Raw genomic sequence first — 20,344 nt, forward strand, 5'->3', positions numbered from 1 at the left:
TGGCTCTCATCTTTGGACATGTTATATGCAGCACTTTGCAACTTGCAATTGAACAATGCCATTTACTTGTCAGATTACACTACTGTTGTCAAGGTTTTGCAGGAGAGGAAGGATATCATGCAAGCAATCGAGGACACTGGAGCCTCCGGCCACTCTACCATTTTCAGCAAGTTTTGCAGGGACAGGAGTCCAAATTAGGTGGATACCGTGATCGGTGAACAAAATGGCAGACAAACTGGTGTTGTGAGCTAGAGATAGGCCAGCCAGAAGTTCTCTTTCCTCAGTTTGTCATGATTTGTAACACTATACTTCTTCTCCAGTTAGCTCTCAGCTATCTGCTCTTTCAGGGAGATCCACCTCCCTAACTCAGGTCCATATGTAGCGGGGAGATTGTTACTCGCCTATGAAGGAATTCAGTAACAGAATCCAGCTTTCTTTCTGCTATGAACAAATGTTCACCACTGTAGCCACTTCAGTATGCTTAGAGCAATTGAGATACTCTGCACATAAACGAAACTAGCAACTTGAGGTCTGCAAGAGCGCCAAGGGTGCAAGTGGGTCACCCGCGAATCCACTTATAGGTTAAAATAAACAAATGCTGTGATCACACCTCCATTGCGACGTTTCTTCAGGTGACGAAAAGCCTGACGAGTAGTTTAGGCCCCCGACAGGGCCCTGTTTATCTGGGCTGGTTAGATGGCTGAAATACCGGCAAATTGGCAAAGTTTGCCTGGTGGACGGTGTGTGCAAATTGCAATGACTCCAGCCATATGGTACTGAAAATGAGTTGGCATCACTACATCACTGCGCCTCGCCGCATTGAAATGTGGAAATGAATGGAGTTGCCTGCGCGCAGATCTATGATTGGGCCGTGATGGACAGGCCCGATTCAACGGAACAAGCCGACATCACCTGGGACAAAAACGGACTGGCTGGGCAGGTACCCACTCAGATCTTCACCTACCCGATCAGTAACACACAGAAAGCAGAAGCAGGTAGTAAACCCAGACCATTCTCACATCCATGGCTCAGTAGATGTGGATCTCCATTTTGACTTCGAATGCTAGCTGCTTTGCCAGTTTGCCACTGAAGAATTGAGACAGACAGCCAGACAGGATAGTTAATACCACTTTTTTAAAAAATGGATTAATTACTGGACCAACCCCAATGATCATCCAGACATCATCTGTGCAAAGCATATATGCAAAGAAAAGAAGAGAAATTGGTGGTGGCATACTGGCATCGCCTTAACTAACGCGCTACAGTTGTACCACTGCCGCTGCGCGCAGGTCGTGACGCTCACGTCGTCGCCACTAGTCCACTCCCTCGCTTCGCATCTCGCCTCTGGTGATGAGAGCGGACAGAGCCGAGCTGAGGGAATTAAAACCCCCTTATCCTCTCTCTGCCCCCGGGCTGCCATTGCTGGATCCAACCATCTGCCCCCGCCACGCCTCGTCTCGCGCTAGCCGTCTCGCGTGCGTGCGCGCGCGTCGCGCCGCGCCCTCGTTTTGGAGCCTTGCGCCCCGCTACTTTCCCCTTGTCCCGAACCCGGAATCCGCCTCGGCGAGCGTCCTTGCTTTGCTTCTTTGGTATCTGTGCTCCCGTTTGCTTTGCCTTGCCACGCTCCTTCCTCCTCCTCATTGTCTCCTCCCGTGGTTCGGCTCATTCTGTTCTTGGGTTGACGCGGGCTGCGTGCGTGCGTGCGTGCGTGCGGAGGCGATGTCGTCGGCGGTGGATGCCATCTCCTGTTCCAAGGGCATCGCGGCCCCGCCGACGGAGGAGGCCACGAAGGAGCGGGTGGCGGTGGTGGGCAAGAACGGCGGCGTGGAGCACGGCGGCGACGCCGCGACGATGAACGGGAAGCAGTGCGGCGAGGCGCCGCATTGCCGCAAGGAGAGCAACGAGGAGGAGGAGGATGACGAGGAGAAGGCCCCCAAGGCCATCGACCTCGGCCCGCGTGTCAGCATCAAGGACCAGCTCGAGAAAGACAAGGTACCACTACTCATTCCCGCCATTGCTCGAATTCTTGCAAGCACCCGCCATTTTATACAACGCATCCAATTCTTCATGCGTTTCTGCGTGTTCTTGCTTAATTGCAGGACGACGAGAGCCTGAGGCGGTGGAAGGAGCAGCTGCTCGGCAGCGTGGATTTGAACTCCGTAGGAGGTAAAAATTCCTCGAACCAAATCCATTTCTACTAAACGTTTTTAGCTGCGTCGTCTCGTCGTCCTCGCGATCTCGTTTAATGGCGCCGGCCGGCACATGCAACAGCGTTGCATGTGAGCCTGAGCACCGCCTTGTGCCCTTGTCAAAGATGGTCCCGTGATAATGCACCTGTGTACCTGTCCGTGCTTAGCCCCCGTTCTATGGGCCACGACTAGATTCATCCATCGTCTATAGTATTCATCCATGCATGCACCGCCCCCGTGAGCTCCGTGTTGCATTCTACTCCGTACATTTGTGATTTGTACGTAGAAAATACGGTAGAACAGCAAAAGAAAAAGTGAAATATGTTGGGCTTGGCTGGACGGGTCCGGCGTTTTCAATGCACCGGTTAGATGGTCCTGTTAATAACTCCTGTACTTTGCCGTGCATGTTCGGCTTGTCTGATAATGAATCTGGTCCGGGCTCCTAATTGAAGCTTGAACAAATGCTTTCATCTGATCATGGCATTGACAATGCCTTCTGATCTTAATACTGGGGAACAGTGCATTTCTGTTGTTAGTTTATATGCTAGGGTGTTGGTGCTTTTAAGATCAAATGGATTTTGAATAGTGGCCTAAAAAGACACATTTTTGCATCGCATAATTCTAGCGAACCTTGGCTTTTTGTCTATGCTTTTTAGACTAGTGTTGAATAAACCATGATTCATATGGTTGTGGTTGTTTAACCAAATAATCCGAGGATGATGGCTAGCTGCTTCACGGTCGGTTTTAGGATGATCATTCATTCGGCATCTGCTTGTCTTCCATTAGAATTTTAAACTCAATACTACGGCCAATCATTTGGCCTACACGTCCTGGCCATTAGGATGCAATAATGTCCCAAAAAGAACTGACCCAATAATGAGGTCTGAAGTCTGAACCTGTCACGCTTGATTTTATCGGTGCAGAGACGTTGGAGCCTGACGTGAAGATCATGAGCCTGGCCATCCTCTCGCCCGGCCGGCCGGACATCTTCCTGCCGCTGCCGGTGGAGCCCAACGCCAAGGGCGTCTGGTTTACCCTCAAGGAGGGCTCCCTCTACAAGCTCAAGTTCACCTTCTCCGTCAGCAACAACATCGTCTCCGGCCTCCGCTACACCAATGCCGTCTGGAAGACCGGCATCAAAGGTATACCCAAACACGAAAAACATTTAATTAGGTCTCCAATAGATGAACAATTAATTACTACTAAAATTTTATAAAATCCGATGGATTTAGCTCGTTTGAATTTGTGCAAACGCACTCATGGTTTTGGTTCCTCCCGTTGGGGCGTGCAGTTGACAGCCACAAGGAGATGCTCGGCACGTTCAGCCCCCAGCCGGAGCCGTACACGTACGTGACGCCGGAGGAGACCACGCCGTCCGGCATGTTTGCGAGGGGATCCTACTCGGCCAGGACGAAGGTACGCATGACGCGAATTTTCTTTGTCAGATATCAGCTGCTTCAGGAAACCTGCAAGGTTCAGTCGCTCAGCAATGTGTTGTTAATTTGTTCTTGCAGTTCCTCGACGACGACCGGAAATGCTACCTGGAGATCAACTACACCTTCGACATACGCCGAGAGTGGCCGGCGTTGAGCTAATGATCAGCTGAGCCGTTTTTCCGGTGGTGGTCGCCGAGTAGAAGGGTGAGGCGCCGGCCGGCCGGCATTCATGCTGTGTGTTACTGTCGTCACCGTTGGGAGCAGAAGTGGACATTTTTTTTTTCGTCTCGTTTGCGTCTTATCCACTCATTTTTTTTTTTTTTGGTTTGATTCACCCTAGGGTTCTTTTGTATATTGTTGCCCTGTCTGTCCCGGTTGTTTGCTGTGTTAACGCCGTGTTAGACGTACGCTTTGTCAGGTCAAGTTGATGTTATGCTATGTGTTATGTCAGTGTGCGTGTTTGAGCTTCTGTCACTCTGTCAGGGTCCTGTTTCGATCGAACTGCCTGTTTGAGTTCAGAGCAACGCAGCTACATTTCTTGTAAACACTGGGACTGTATCTGACGCTTCCCTTACAAAATTCCCATTCTGTGTGTTTCTCTCTGCAATTACACGAAAGACATATACCCATAGGCCATAGACATCACTATACATACACAAATCAATAAATATACTCCCTAATACATACTCAAAGACAGAAACCAATGAGAATTCCTATACTAAAATCCCATTAAAAACATAGCTGTGAGTATATAATATTCGTGGCAACCAGAGACCGAGACTTAAATAGTGGGTGGTAGTCATGCACCCTCCACCACGAACATCACCGATACTTCCTCTCCATGTATAATTGTCTAAACTTGTTTTACCAGTGTTATGCCTTGTATATTAGAGTGGGTAACTTCGCGGATCAGAGGTCTGAGGATTCCCGTATAATTTAGGGTGCAAGCAAGCAAGCAGTAGCTGGACTATTTATCATGGGTCCCCACTCCAACTCCTCGGCGGATTCATCACGCAAGATGCATGTGGTCAAAGCTTTACTTACATATAGTTGCAGCGATTGGCTAAGGGATGCAAAGTTGCAAACATGTGGGTTCCTTCCGTTCACCTGATTAAAGAGGAATTAATAGCAACACAAGTTAGCAACTCGAGTAAGCGGGCCAGAAAGCAGGCTGGAGCGGTGATTTCAGGCAGCCCACCCAACGTTCCAACCGAACCTACCGTTCGTGTGGGCCACTTTTCCGGCCCGCGCAGAGGACGATCCAGCCGGCAATGCTGGATTGGCCCGTCACCTTCCCCCCTTTTCGCGCAGCGCGCGTGGCCCATGTTTTGGATAGGTAGACTTCGCGGCCCAAGCTGGTGGGTCAAATTCAGAAGATATAGTCGGCCCTGCTCCTCGGCGACCACGTCCGAGAGGAGCCCGAGGCAAGCAAAAGCAACAGGATCTGGCGGCTTCACGTCATCACGTGACCAGAGTAAAACTTTCACGCTTGGAAAGCGGTGAGCACGTTCAGACCCCGTCGTCTCGTCGGTCGCATGTGACCGGGGCGAGAGACGAGAGAATTCGCAAGCAAAACCATCGGGGACGTCTCTCTATCAACAGCGGTGGATTTCGCCGTTTTCCTGGGCATGCGTGATCGGTCTCAACTCCGTGTTTTCCTTTTTTTTCCCCCGTACGCCGTCACATCGCCGGCGATCGGATCCGCGCCAAATAACAAGCAACCGATGTGCGCACTGGCGAAGGATTCGTCCAGCTTTCCCCCCGCGGCGCGCTGTGTTTGTCGTGCTATCGCTTTGGATGCCGATGGAAATAACGTGCGTGGAATTTAGCCGTCCTTGTTGAGTTAATGTGTGTTGGCGCGCTGCAAGCCTGGCGATCTGGCGCTTTCGGAAAACGGCATTAACCAGGAAGCTGGAACGACAGTGCAGGACAGTGGAGGAGCTCCGGTGTCAGCTCGGCTCCGTACGAACTCGTCGATGCTTCCCAGGGTCTTCGATTCGATGCATCACGTTGTCGAACCGTTCGGCCAGAAAATGCCATACTTCGGATGTGTTTAGTTCCAAAGTTTTTTTTAAAACTTCTAACTTTCCATCACATCAAACCTTTCATACACACACAACTTTTTACAATTTTTCAGTCACATCGTCTCCAATTTCAACCAAACTCTAAACTTTAGACCAATCTAAACACAACCTGATTAATTCAATACTGGATTACTAGTACTTCGGTTTAGAGAATGAGCTCTTCTCTGCATTGAATCATCCTGAAGACCTGAATATTTCGATAGCTTTGCGGATAAATGCGCGCTGTGTGCAGTACGTGTGCCCAAGGTACGCGCACGCGTGTCTGCGTGACGGGTTCACGTTCGGCGGGAGCACGGATTGGGGGGGGGGGGGGGGGGGGGGGGGGGACATGTGTTGTACAGGTAAGAGGTGTTTGGTTTGTTCTGGCTGTGAACAGTGGCACGTCGGAACACGCCAAAGAAGAGGCCGGTGGCGACGACGCTTTCGGCAGGGGATAAAAACCCCACGAAAAATTATGGCAAGGGCAACAAGATTTGTCGGCATGAGCAGCAAGATCCGCTCGAGCTCCGGGTGAACAGGTGCCGGACAAATTTTGGTTTTCTTGGTTGCTTTTTGAGAACATGAGCACACGAAAGCTGGTTGACTCGAATAAGAAAATTACACGAGAGAGTTTCTTCTCGAGGAAAAGTTGGAGGATCTTTAATTGTATTTTTAGATAATGTATTCACAAAAGGATCTTTAATTTGTGTTCATATAGTTGGTGCTCCATTGCTCCTACTTTCTAGGGAGATAGGTGTGTTCTTTTGAGTTCAATGTAATGGAACATACAAACAATAATTTAACTATTATTACAAGATTAAAAATAATGGATTTGAAATAGCATCTTATAATGATAACTATATATGTAAAAAGTTTTTTAAAAAATCCTCCTATTTCTCGACCTATGTGCATTTTTGTTCAATTTTGAGAAAAGAAAAATACACCGATAATATGTAAAACGGACACTCATATTGTTAAAGTCTCGCAATCGAAACCTCTTCCAATGTAAAGCATTTAAAGTCTTCTATTACGTACCATCTATTTTGCACAACCCTTTAAAGTCCAAATAAGTTAGACCTTGGTTCCAATCGTTTAAGATGTGGTAAGCCCAAAGAAAACAAACAATAAAATATTTTTTTTAAAAAAACTCCATATCTGTGTTATTTCTTTCATTATAGCCCCTCGTAGAGCCCAGGTGCTATTTCCTTTTCCTTTTCTTTTTCTTTGAAAAAAAAAACAACGAATGTGCTAATTCTTAACCCTGAGGAAACCTAAAATCGGAGACATACCAGCGAATAAACAAACAAAACAAACAAACGAAACCGACCCACCTGACCTCCTGTCCTCGTCTCCACCACTTCCCCTCCCCTCTCCCGCCCCCACGAAATCTGGGAGGAGCCACGACGCCATTGCCAACCCTTCTTCTCTTTTCCCCCCACCGCAAGGAAAGCACTTCCGGCGAGCGTCGACGACGACGAATCGTCGCGAGAAATTCGGAAGGTACCCCTACCCTCGTCCCCCCCCCTCCCCCCGTCGCCTCGCCGCGCCGCAACGCGCCCATCCACGCGGCGTGCGCGAGGGCGCGGACGATCTCCACGTTCCTGTTTTTTTTTTTCTTTGTTTTTCGAGGGGGGTTTGGTTGCGGCCGTTTTGATCTGAGATCTTGTTGCAGTCGATAGGGGAGGTCGGGGAGGAGGGGGGAGATGTCGGGGTTCGTCGGCGTCGTGGTCTCCGACCCGTCGCTGCAGGGCCAGTTCACGCAGGTGGAGCTCCGATCGCTCAAGGCCAAGGTGACCTAAAATTATCCCCGGTTTCTTCAGTTCGTTGTATAGGAAGCCGCAGTTCGCCTCTCATTCGGGTTGGAATTGATGGTTTTTTTTTTTTTTTTTGTCGGGGTGGCAGTTTCTATCTCTGAAGAGAGACTCCGGAGGGCATGCCACGACGAAGAACCTCCCGGGACTGATGAAGAAGCTGAGGGGGCTCAATGAGGTGATCTCCGAGGAGGAGATCGCCGCCCACTTGTCCCAGTCTTACCCTGACGCCGACCAGGAGATTGAGTTCGAGTCATTCCTACGGGTACAACTCGGTTATTTTCTGAATTCCTGTTGGTACTGACGAGAGGAATAGAGCGTCATTGCATTGTTGATTTGATTGGAATGGGATTATGTGTGGTGTGTTTGTAGGAATACCTGAATCTGCAGTCAAGGGTGAGCGCCAAAGAAGGCGGAGGTGGTGGTGGCAGCGGTGGCAAGACCGCGTCATCTTTCCTCAAGTCCAGTACCACTACATTGCTGCACAATCTCAACCAGGCGGAGAAGTCGTCTTATGTGGCGCACATCAACACCTACCTTCGTGAAGACCCGTTTCTGAAGAAGTATTTACCAATCGAGCCTACCGACAACCAGCTGTTCGATCTTGTCAGGGACGGTGTTCTGCTATGGTGAGAGATGGTCTTTACAGCTAACCAAAGGGTGCATATCCATTTACTCGTTGAACAGAAACTGCCCTTGAGTCATAGCTGATATTTGCTCATTTATGGATCATTTGCTCAGTAAATTGATCAATTTAGCTGTACCTGGGACCATTGATGAGAGAGCAATAAATAAGAAAAGAGTTCTTAACCCATGGGAGAGGAATGAAAATCACACCCTGTGCCTCAACTCTGCCAAGGCCATTGGATGTACAGTTGTAAACATTGGTACACAAGATTTGGTGGAGGGAAGGGTATGCAACGCATTCCCTACTTTAAATTCTTTTTAGTAATTCATGGTGCATTGTAGTCTATGCAAATTATTTTTACCACTAATTTTCATTCAGGACTACATTGAAATACTTTAAAATACTTTAATTTTCATTCACCACTAATTTGCTGCATACCATTTTATCCTTCGCTGTATAACCTGCTAATTGGTTCCACCTCATATTTCCTTGCTCATTTGCTGTATGTGTTATTCTTTGATATGCTTGTCCATGTGTCAGATGTTTTCAGCCGCCTTCCCTTTGTGACTTCTTCTATTTAATTCAAGAAATTCACTAAAAGTTAAGTTGTGGTTAACATGCTTCTTTTTTGCAGCCTCATTTAATTCTTGGATTGATATCTCAAATCATAAAGGTAAATGTTGCACTGAGTTTTGCATTTTGATGTTTGACATACTATGGTTAAACTCCTGCCTCATCATATAAAGATCTTTTTGCACTTATCATCAGATTCAACTTTTGGCTGATCTGAATCTCAAGAAGACACCCCAGCTGGTGGAATTGTTTGATGACAGCAAGGTAAATAAACATTCTGTCCTTCTATTAATTTAATTCACATGTTCTTAGAACAAAATTCATTTTACTGATTATTATGCAGGATATAGATGAAGTGTTGAGCTTGTCACCAGAAAAGATGCTACTTCGGTGGATGAACCATCATCTGAAAAAAGCTGGCTACAAGAAAACCGTCAGCAATTTCTCTACAGATGTGAAGGTGCATATGACATAGAACAAAGTGGCATTATAATTAATTGATTATGTGCAGTTTGATAAAAGAAGCTGCCCTTGTGCTAATCCACTGTTTGGCTTGCAACATCTTTGCATTTGGGTTTCATTGACTAAGCAACAGATGGCTTTGAAAATTATTTATGACTCACTCTTATGCTGTAAATCCCCTTTCTAAATGCGTATGTGGGAAAAGTGAATCAAACTACATTCATTTAATTAATATTACTTCAATGTCCAATGTTCACATACGTTAGTTCTGTACAGGATGGTGAAGCATATGCTTACCTTCTAAAAGCTCTTGCTCCAGAGCATTCCCCTGAAACCACATTAGAGACAAAGGATCCTAGTGAGAGGGCTAAATTGGTACTTGAACAAGCAGAGAAGTTGGATTGCAAAAGATACTTGACTCCTAAGGATATCACTGAGGGTTCTGCCAATTTGAATCTTGCATTTGTGGCACAAATATTCCAGCATCGGTAAGTAGTATGTTTCTTGTTTCTCCAAAGGCATTAACTTTTCATTTTTTTATCATAAAGCTAGCTAAGGTATTTTCCCCATGTTGCAGTATATTCACTTTAAAAGTTTCTTAGCTAGCTGCCAATGAATTGGTCATCTGCTTATCACTTGAATGCTATTGTTCCATGATGCACAGGAATGGTCTAACTAGTGACACCAGACAAGTTACTCTCAATCAGACTGCATCACGTGATGATGTTCTATTATCGAGAGAAGAAAGGTCCTTTCGGATGTGGATCAACAGTCTTGGGGTTGACTCTTACGTGAACAATGTTTTTGAAGATGTTCGCCATGGGTATGAGATTATTTGAATGAGCTTTTGTGTCTATCTCCAAATGAATTGGGCACTTACATCCTTTCTCATGCAGATGGGTACTTCTTGAAGTACTGGACAAAGTTTCTCCAGGATCTGTCAATTGGAAGCTGGCCTCGAAACCTCCAATTAAACTACCATTCAGGAAATTGGAGAATTGCAATCAAGTGGTAAAAATCGGAAAGGAGTTAAAGTTTTCCTTAGTAAATTTAGCTGGGAATGATATTGTTCAGGGTAACAAGAAATTGATTGTTGGTGAGTGTGACTGAATCAAGTCATTTTAGTGGTTTCTGATTGATGTTATCTGTTTAGCACACAATTGAAGCCATATCTGTTGTTTTTCAGCACTTCTGTGGCAATTGATGAGATTTAATATGCTTCAATTGTTGAATAGACTGAGATCCCACTCCCAAGGATCCCAAGGAAAAGAAATTACTGATGCTGATATACTAAAATGGGCAAACAGCAAAGTGAAAGCATCAGGAAGAACATCTCAAATGGAAAGCTTCAAGGTGTTATTAATTTCTGTTTAATTAGTTTTAATTTGTTGTTAGATAACTCCAGTTAATAAATTTTCTTATCTTCTCTCAGGACAAGAGCTTATCAAATGGACGGTTTTTCCTTGAACTTCTTAGTGCAGTACAACCGAGGGTTGTCAACTGGAAAGTTGTTACAAAGGGGGAAGATGGTCTGTTCATATGCACGTTTGAATTACTATTTGATGATAATTTCTGACTGTTTATATATGTATCCTTTTGGAAAACCGTAGCATTGGCTGATTCACTATTTCCTTTCAATTCTGCAGATGAGGAAAAGAAGCTAAATGCTACATATACCATTAGTGTTGCAAGGAAAATCGGATGTTCCGTGTTTCTGCTGCCAGAGGACATCATTGAGGTAAGGGATGCTAATAAGCATGAAATTGAGCGTGCAACTTTTACCATCACAGATGGAATTAAATGCTTTACCTTCAGCAATTTATCTAGCATCTGGGCTAAATGCTTTACTGTCTACATTATTTGTTGTCTGTGATCCTCTTCTCTTTTATCTTGAAAAATGATGGTTATTATCTGTTGACTAATCGTACTCTTATGTTTCTGTTTCAACAGGTAAATCAGAAGATGATCCTAACGCTTACGGCTAGCATCATGTATTGGAGTCTACAGAAGCAACCACAGTCACAATCTGAAACGTCAGAACAATCAGAGCCATCTAGTATGGCTTCGGATGCAGCTTCTGATATTGCTTCGGAGGACGCTGCTTCAATAACAGCTGCATCTGAGGGAGAAGAGGTGAATTCGCTATCTGATAGTATGTCCAATTTGACCACATATGATGCTATTTCAAATGCCCCGCCAGCAGAAAATGGAAATGGTGTGGCAGGATGATGATGATTACACGGGCTGTTCTTCTGTCCTGATAGCGGTTTTATTATGGTGGAACTAGTACCGTCATGGTGTCCAACGTTTGCTGCCAGAAGTGAATTTTTTCCTGCTTCTGTTCCAAGCCTACTTTTGAGGTAGCATGATAGATACAGATACAGATAGATAGAGTTGCCGTTTGTTCATTTAATTTTGCTCTATACATACGACAGGGAAAAAACTATACATAGGTCACTGGTTGGGCATTTCTTGTACTCTTAGTATACTTTGATTTCAATGTCTTCACTTTGTTTCCCGGACCTGTCAAAATGTACTGGCATCGTTTGTAATCTGCTGCTGCTCTGGACCATTCATGAGCTGTATATAACATAATATTGTGGAGAGATCTGGTTTCCCAAGAATCCCTGTTCATTGTTTACAGTACTCTTTCCACCAATCTATCTCTATGCTCTACTAGCAGATTTGGGCCGTGTTTAGATCCAAAGTTTTTATTCAAACTTCTAACTTTTTCATCACATCAAAACTTTCCTACACACATAAACTTCCAACTTTTTCGTCACATTATTCCAATTTGAACCAAACTTTCAATTTTAGTGTGAACTAAACACAGTTCAGGTATGACACCTGTTTTAATCAGTCTTTGGGTGTATTTAGTTGACGCCAAAATTGGAAGTTTAGTTGAAATTGGAAGATGTGATGGAAAAGTTGAAAGTTTATGTGGGTAGAAAAGTTTTGATGTGATAGAAAAGTTTTGAAGTTTGAAGAAAAAATTTGGAACTAAACAATGCCTTTGTTCCGTTGGAGAATGCTGAAAGTGATCAACCATGAATATTTCAGTTCTCTTTTCACATTGGCGATGCTGCCTCATCATGCAACGAAGAGCACCAGTTCCACGTTTGAGGTTCATAGAACCGACGAAAACCACTTGGTTTTCACGACATTTCGTGGTTTTGAGCTGGCTTGAGTTGACAAACCACTCTGTTGACTGTTGGAGTATCAATTTGAATCTTAAAATTTTGACAATTTATCTGAATTCCATCTCTTTTCAAACAATTTTCGCCAAAACCGACAAAACCAACACTGAGCGATTTTCGGTCAGCAAACGGTTTTGTGAACCTTATGCATCTGAGAACTGAGGGAGTGGTAGAATTTGCTGCGTTTTCGATTATTTTTTTTAAAGAAAAAATTGCTGCTGCTGTTGCTGCTCTCTCTATCTCTTATCTCTCTCTCAAATAAGAGCAGTGTGCAGCGTACGTCTTGCAAAAAATGAGAGCAGTGTGCAGTGTACGTCTTGCGAAAAGATGCCTTTAGCCCCTACATAAATAAATACGCATACAGGGCCAGCCATCAGATGCTTTGGAGGGCTCCATGCCATTTCTGCTCTTTCTTAAGACGACGCAGCTGCCTTGCTGCCGGTGCCTGGACACCATCGCCCACAGCTCCCTCCCTCTCTCTCTCTCTCTCTCTAACACCACCACACATCTCCTCCTTTCTTCTTCTCCATGCAAACCGACGCTTCATCGAGGAGCTCCTCGCCTTCGCCATGGCCGCCTTCCTACTCCGATCCATCTCGCAGAACGGAGATGATGAGCAGCAGCTGCTGCTGGTGGTGGTGACACCTGACACGGCAATGCGGCGGCGGTCGAGGGATTAAACCGGCCTAAAACGTATCCATTCCGCGGCATACAAGGGCAGGCCAGGCATCTGATTTCCTACCTACATTACTACTACTAGTCTACTACTGCTACTACTACATATCATCATTTCCTAGCTAGCTATTAGTTCACTTCTCGATCGTTTTGGTGTTAGCTTAAGCTTTCTTGATTTCTTTTGCTGCCTTAGCTTTTTCTTTTTTTTTCCTTTGCGGCGACATTGTTGCAGAGGGCGCTGTGAAATGTGAATAACCTCTCGCGTTTTGGATGATGAGTCGTCGCTCGCGTTGGTCGATTGATCTCTGTATCGTTTTTCCTGTGGTGAGAATTGAGGTTGGTGATCTGCAAAAGCTGAACAGCGTGATGATTTCTATGTTTCTTTTTTCGTGCGCCAATTACTCGATCTTCTTGCTTAGTTATAGCTGTAAATATTCCATGACAGGAGTGTGGTCAGTGGTGCACAGTAGCTAACTGAAATCCTAATGCCCGTCTCGTTCGCATGCTGCTGAAACAGTACGCAGCATCGCGTACAGGCTCTCGGCAAGTACCACGAGTCAAGGCGGGTACAGTTTGCCCTTTGGCATTTGGGTAGCATAGCAGGACAACATATTTACACAAGAGCTTTTCGAGCTCCTTTCGAAAGAACAAAAAGTTTTAAACTGTGTGATGACATAGTAAGAACAAAGAACACAGCATCTCTGACTCTGCATGATACCAAAATCTACGATCAAATTCTTGTAGCATGGGTTGGGAATATCTTGTCTCTGCTGCGGCATATATATCTGCTACTCTAACCATGCATTCCGGATGCTGTCCTTTGCCCAAGGGGCAAGAAATGCCTCTTTCATTCCTAAGTAGTTGTGCCATATCCCTGCATCTTCAACACTTTCATATTCCTTCACTGGAATTGCATATTCATCCTACATGCATGCCACAATGCTACCACACCAGGAGGAATCACACTGCCACTTGCGATCATAATCTGTTCATTTAATTCTTCCCCTGTTCGTCCTTGAAGCCCCGCGCGCTAGCTAGCTCATCACACAGCAGCATGCATTTAGCCATTTACTGCCATCGCCTGGAGAACTCTCAAAGGCGTTAATGGCCTGCCTAGCTGCGTGTCAGCGTCTGTGTGTGCGTGCCACTGTGGCACTGTCACTGTGCGAGAGCGATCACTCCCCCAGCCTCGCTGCTGCCTGCACGAGCATTTTTCTCACCGGTACTACGCGTCCTACACATACATGCACAATATATTCTACTAGTACTTGGGCTGTTTGATAGTTTGATACTACGGTGGATGGGAGTCCTACCAAAACCAAAAAAACTTAGCGCACGATCCGCACATGCAGTCGTCGCTGTCTGATTTTCCCATAAATTGTGGTCGGATTATTAGTACTTGCGCAGACAGGGCAGGGACCAGCCTCATTTGCCTCGCTCTCTCTGCAATCTGCATTGCCATTGCCATTGCCTTGCCTTGCACTGCGGCTGCGCTGCTGCCCAGTCCTCCTCGAGTCCAGCCAGCCCACCACCGCATGCAGACGCTGCAGCAGCATTAGGAGATGACCACACGGGCTTACTAGACGAGCACAACCTACGAGCTGCAGTCTGCCGGCTGACGCGTGGGGCCCGGCCCATTTGTCTGGCGTGCCACGCCACAGTGCTGCCTCCCTTCTGACTAGTACTGTGGTGACTGATGGATGATGTGGTGAGTAGGAGAGTAATATACTGTACCTAAGGAGTGCTCCTCCGTAAAAAATTCATAGTTATGAATTTGGATATGTGGCTGTGTGTTTAAATTTATAGCTGCAGTTCATCTTTTTTAGGGTAGAGTAGTACTCCGTAAGAGTAGAGGTGGCAATGGGTCGGATCAGACAATAGACGGAACATTAACACGTCCGGCCTAAGACTTGATATCCCTTGTCTAGGGGTGAAAACGGTTTGAGTATTTTTTTTATATCCAGACACATTTGTTTTAAAGTGGTTCAGAAAATTTTCTATATATAAGACGCATTTGTGTTTAGATTAGTTCTATATATGTTGAGTATATATAAGTACATGTTGAGATTAGAGACCAAATGAAATAGGAATGCGTCAAAATCAGCAATAGACACATATATCAGGTCTGACATGGGTTACCCACTGGCATAATATAAAACCTATATGCGCTCAAAAGAATTTTGGGTATCGGATCAAACATGTCCACGGGTAACAAAATAAACCTACGCTCATCGGGTGGGATACCCGTGGGTATCGGACTAGAATTGCCATCCCTACCCAGTAAATTGCTACCACTAGTTCCTTAATTTTGGATGCGCGGACACATGCTGGCCTAAAACAATGCAACTATGCAAGGCTAGAGCTTAGAGTTTAGCACCCTGCCCATGTTCTTTAGCTTTTCAAAAGCTCCCCATTGGTGCTCGAGTTTGTGCTCTCCTTGTTTTTTCCCCTTCAAAACGGATTCACGAACGCTCATGGTTCAGAGTTCAGACTAGCAGTAGGCACAGGACTGTACATTGGATGATGCCTTTTGAGTAGTTGAGGCTGAGAGCGGAGATGGTACCCAATGGCGGCCGATACGAGTGATCGCGGTAGGGGTTGTCGTCGTCGTCGTCGTCGCTGGCGCTCCGCTCGCTCGCACGCCCGCCTGTCGTTTTGCTCGCGTGCGTGCGTGCGTGCTTGCCTCGATCGATCGGTCGGTCGGTCTGTCGCCTCGGCACGCAGGCGCAGCCGCGCGCAGCGACCGCGTCGTGCGTTCCCTTGTTTGGGATCTCGCCAACCACCCGCATCACAACGCGGCTCGCATCACGCCCGAGACACGCACACACGGGCGAGAGACGCCGCGCTTGCCGGGTTGGTTGCCTGGTTTGACTCCGTTTTTTTTTTCTTTTTTTTGTGGTTTGATCGGCAGCACAGCGCCTCCCGGCCTCAAAATTACTGTAGTACCACGAGATCGATCTCGACCCGTCTCGTCGTCGTCGGCTAGAAGTAAAAATTCTGGATCGATCCATGCCAAACAAGTAAAAATCTGGATCCATGCGAAACAAGTAGTCGAGGTTGAATCGGATGGATGTGCTCAGACAGAGGCATTGCCAGATTGGCTGCTTGCCTGCTGCAAGGTACTCAACAGTGGCAGGATGGCAGGGAGCTACGCTACGCATGGTCCAGGTGGTCTGGTCGCGAATAGGAATGGTGGAATGCGATTAGGGCTGTGTTTAGTTCACTGTGAAGTTGGAAGTTTGGTTGAAAATTGAAACGATGTGATTGAAAGTTTGTGTGTGTATGATAAGTTGATGTGATGGAAAAAGTTGAAAGTTTGGATATAAATTTTGGATCTAAACACAGCCTAGATCAAACGCGGACCGCCGGTTTGTTTTTCTGGTTTTGAAATAGGTGAGCCGGAGTTCTCATGAGTCATGATCCAGCCGAACCAGGGCCGTGCTGTCAAATTTGTAGGCCCTGTACAAGGCTCTAAGTGAGGCCTAAATCAAGTACCAAATATAGCTAAAATAATATATATACTGCAGAGCAAATACGATATATCAAGAATAGTATATTTTTTAACTCTTGTTTTGTATAATTAGAAACTGTCAAACTGAAAACGGAGAATGTTTGTTGATGTTGCTGGCTTGCTGCCTAGTGCCTTGCTTCTTGGTTGGTTGCTAAGTTGCTATTCGCTAGTTGAATGAAAATGTGAAATTGGATGAGCCGGCTGGCGGCCTGGTGCTCGGAGGAGACGAGACGTCGAGACTCGAGATGAATTGAATAAGTCACAGATACGAAAACGAAAGAGAATACAAAACATTGTGGGGCCTCGGGGCTCGAAGTTAAGAATACGAAGCGCCACGCACGCGAAGTCGCCACGCGGAGATACGCGCGGACTCGACCTCTAGCCTCACACAAATACATGTGCCTTCTTTGGTTGGGCTGATTTTTTAAGGCCCTGGAAATTTGCAGGCCCTGTACGGTCGGTCGCACGGGCCGCACACCCCTGTGCACGGCCCTGAGCCGAACGTTGAGTGCTCCACTCCGTTACTACAATACGATGCCCATAAAAATATCTAGATGAGATTTCAGTAGCGCGAAGTAAACATAACTTAACTAAATATATTTCTTTGTGATGAAAATATAAGTACTCGCATTTACGACTAATTATTATTTCAGTGGTAAGTGACATACCATCGATAGTGAGATGTTCGTGCTGATTTCGTTAATCTCAAGCTACGCCTGAGATGCGGGTGTACGTATGTGTCATCATGAGGTGAGTGTGAACGTGTTATAACTTATAAGCGTCTGTATTTGTAGTTTTTTTATAAGAAAAAAAGATTTCAATAGCAACCAGAGTCCACTTAGATGAACTTTCTGCTGCTGGGCTGCGCCGACGTGTTCATGACTTCAGGGGCTATCCCACCGAGGAACGGTGAGCACGCGAAAAGAGAGAAGGAATTATGTTGCTACTACCGCGATAACACCACACTTATCACGATAACGGATTGGTTATCAACAAATTTCACAGAAATTTCATCAAAATCTATCGAATTATGGCTTGACTTTTGCGCTATTCGTCGTCGTCGATAACCGGCCAACCGGGCAATAACTGGGCCGGCTACCATTGACAACGCAAACCAAAGGAAACAAGCCGGCCTTATGCGATGGTAAGCCCACACGAGAGAACAGCCAGGTAGGGATTATAGCCCAACGCTCCCATCACGACCCATGGGAGATTGCGAATCGCGGACGAAAAAAGTGCACCGAAGTTCCCTCAATTTGTCATCGAGTTACAAAATCGTCCTCCAACCGTAAAATCGGATACAACGCATCCCTCAACTTATAAAACCAGTGCAAACTAGAACCCTCGATAGTTTTGACTCTAGTTTTGTTTGACGTGACAGCTGACTTAGTATATAACCCATGTGGGCTCCATACGTCAGGGTGACCACGTCATCATCATCTCTTTCCTCTCTTCTCTCCCTTCCTTCTCTCTCTCTCCCAGTTTTCTTCTCATACGGGCCGGGCGGTGGGGTGATGTGGGAAAGGGCAGCTGGCGACGGGCGGTGCGGTGGCGCGACATCGGCAACACTAGAGAAGGGGCAACGCGGCGGCGGCGGGTCGGGAGCAGGCAGGCGCCGCGGCGGTGGGCATGGAGGTGGAGTGGTTGCGGGACAGGGTGGAAGAAGAGGAGGTCATCGAGGCTCTAGCACACGCGCAGGCGGCGCACACCGGGGATGGGAGTGCGATGGCGTTGTGGCAGAGCGAGCATGAGGCGTGCGCACGGAGCCAAACATCTACGCAGTCCATGTGGAACGAGTGCGCGCAGAGCGGTAGCGTGCGGAGCTCGTCGCTGTCGGCAAACTCGAGCAGGCACACGGTGCAGACGCGTGTGGCGGTGTCGTCTCCTCCGCCTCCCCCGCCGCCGTAGCCGTGCACCGCCATCGCCGACAACAGCAACTTGATGGCGGCGCCGTTGAATCGATCTTGGTGCAGGCCTTTCATGGCTTCGGGTTCGACCGTCGAGGTCCTCCCGCTCCTCCATTGCTTGTCTGTTGCCTCTAAGAAGCTCACCAACGGCTACCACGGTGCCTGTTTCCACCTCTGTGCCCATCATTGCGGCGCCCGCCTGCGCCCAACCCGTCGCCGGCCGCCCTTTCCTGCCTCGCCCCTCCAGCTGACCCACACGAGGGGTGCGGGGAGGCCGGCGAGCTCGTGCCGCTCCGAACCCGCGTGCCGCCACCTGGGGAAGCTAAGATCCCTGGGAGCCACCGTCGCCAGCCGCACCACCCTTTGGCCGCGCGCGCCACCGTGGGCGCCAACCCTAGTGCCGTGCCTGTGTGAAAGCAGAAAGCGAGAGGGAGGAAGGAAGGAGAAACATAGAAAGTGAAGAGGGGAAAGAGAGTAGGTGTTGACGTGGACACACTGACATGTGGGGTCCACGTGGGTTCCATGCTGGCTCAGCTGCCACATCGGATAAAACCGGGATCAAAACCATAAAAGGATCTAAAGTTGACGGTTTTGTAAGTTAAGGAATGTCGTATATTTTTGTGGTTAGGACACAATTTTATAACTCGTTGACAAGTTGAGGGACTTTTGTGCGTTCTTTTTCCAATCGCGGACGGGAAGTGATGCGTGCGCAGCCAGTGTACGGCCGGCCAAGGTCGCGTGGGTGATGGAACCCAAGGTCAGCGGTTTCACGCGCATGAACGCTACCATCCGGCGAAGCGCACACGCACGGCGGGTTCCGCGGCCGCGGCCGCGCGCGCTAGCTCGCCGTGGCTTCGCGCGGCTGCTACGCGGGCGATTTCTACCCCCATTCACAACAGTCAACAACCGCATGGCGCGCGGTGAGTCCGAAACCGACTTGCACTGTTGCACAAGCGGCGCACGCGTCCAGGTTGCTCGACAACGCGTGCAAGGCATTGTTGATTTCAGGCTTTCAGCTACAGCATGTTGACACACATTGGCCTCGTGGGGATCAGGCCCGAACATTCTGGCCTCTCTGTTAGAGCAGGTATAATAGCAGGCTATAAACTAGCTACAAATATATTTTAAGGAGATAAATGAAGAGAGAGAAGTGCAGCGGGCTACAGACTTATAGCCAGCTGTAGTACGGACTCCAAGACGCAATGTGTGTATGACAGGTGGGACCAGTTATTGATAGTGTAGTATGTAACTATTGTATGAATAGGTATTAGATTGGCTATAGATGAATTGGAGCCAGTAGTTGGCTATACTATTGAACTTGCTCTTATCATCAAGGACGTGTGTTTTTTTTCACGAATGTGCAGAAATTTTGCACGTCAATATATTAGAAAAGAGTAGCATACAACGGTAATACACGGAGACGGTTGTTGGGGATAGGAGGTCATGTACAGTATGACACTAATAAGCAAGTACTCCCTCCGTTCCCTTTTGATCATCGTATTGCAAAAAAATAATAATTCCATTTTGATCGTGCATTACGGTGGGGAGGAGATGAAAATCCCGGGAAGGACGTTAATGACACTTCCTAACGAACACTGCATGCATCTGATTGGTTAGGCTATGCGGCATGCAGAACTGATTAGGAGCCGCTGCATGCATCGATTTAATACGCTCACAACTGATTGGCCAGCCACACGGCATGCAAAATTGATGGCGTTACATTCACGGATACGAAACGCTAATGCATATTTTCGATGCTGATTAAGTGCTACACATGATTGTCTTGGTATTGATGCACAAATCATATATGAAGATCGATTGGGAATGGAGCGAGAATGACACTAATAAGCAGACTGCGACAAGCGAAACTAAGCAAAGTTACGTGCCTGCCT

The 20,344-nt window shown here is 47.0% G+C and overlaps 3 protein-coding genes across 3 annotated transcripts; 2 read left to right on the forward strand and 1 right to left on the reverse strand.

The window, feature by feature from the left end:
- The first annotated feature begins 1,290 nt into the window (after nucleotides 1-1,290).
- On the forward strand, nucleotides 1,291-4,082 carry LOC127761414 (rho GDP-dissociation inhibitor 1-like). The gene is made up of 5 exons (XM_052285705.1): nucleotides 1,291-1,992; nucleotides 2,100-2,166; nucleotides 3,113-3,331; nucleotides 3,481-3,605; nucleotides 3,704-4,082. The coding sequence occupies exons 1-5, from the start codon at nucleotides 1,351-1,353 to the stop codon at nucleotides 3,782-3,784; spliced, it is 1,134 nt and encodes a 377-aa protein (XP_052141665.1). The 5' UTR covers nucleotides 1,291-1,350; the 3' UTR covers nucleotides 3,785-4,082.
- A 2,930-nt stretch (nucleotides 4,083-7,012) lies between these two features.
- On the forward strand, nucleotides 7,013-11,786 carry LOC127764408 (fimbrin-4-like). The gene is made up of 15 exons (XM_052289291.1): nucleotides 7,013-7,188; nucleotides 7,361-7,478; nucleotides 7,591-7,764; nucleotides 7,872-8,128; nucleotides 8,241-8,412; nucleotides 8,762-8,800; nucleotides 8,896-8,964; nucleotides 9,044-9,160; nucleotides 9,439-9,650; nucleotides 9,827-9,985; nucleotides 10,059-10,258; nucleotides 10,349-10,515; nucleotides 10,595-10,691; nucleotides 10,809-10,900; nucleotides 11,113-11,786. The coding sequence occupies exons 2-15, from the start codon at nucleotides 7,392-7,394 to the stop codon at nucleotides 11,389-11,391; spliced, it is 2,121 nt and encodes a 706-aa protein (XP_052145251.1). The 5' UTR covers nucleotides 7,013-7,188; nucleotides 7,361-7,391; the 3' UTR covers nucleotides 11,392-11,786.
- A 6,327-nt stretch (nucleotides 11,787-18,113) lies between these two features.
- Nucleotides 18,114-18,527, reverse strand: LOC127762645 (probable E3 ubiquitin-protein ligase ATL44). The gene has a single exon (XM_052287120.1). It carries the CDS (start codon nucleotides 18,525-18,527, stop codon nucleotides 18,114-18,116), a length of 414 nt encoding a protein of 137 aa, XP_052143080.1.
- Nucleotides 18,528-20,344: the final 1,817 nt, after the last annotated feature.

This window comes from Oryza glaberrima, chromosome 2, assembly GCF_000147395.1.
Source record: "Oryza glaberrima chromosome 2, OglaRS2, whole genome shotgun sequence".
Lineage (NCBI taxonomy): Eukaryota > Viridiplantae > Streptophyta > Magnoliopsida > Poales > Poaceae > Oryza > Oryza glaberrima.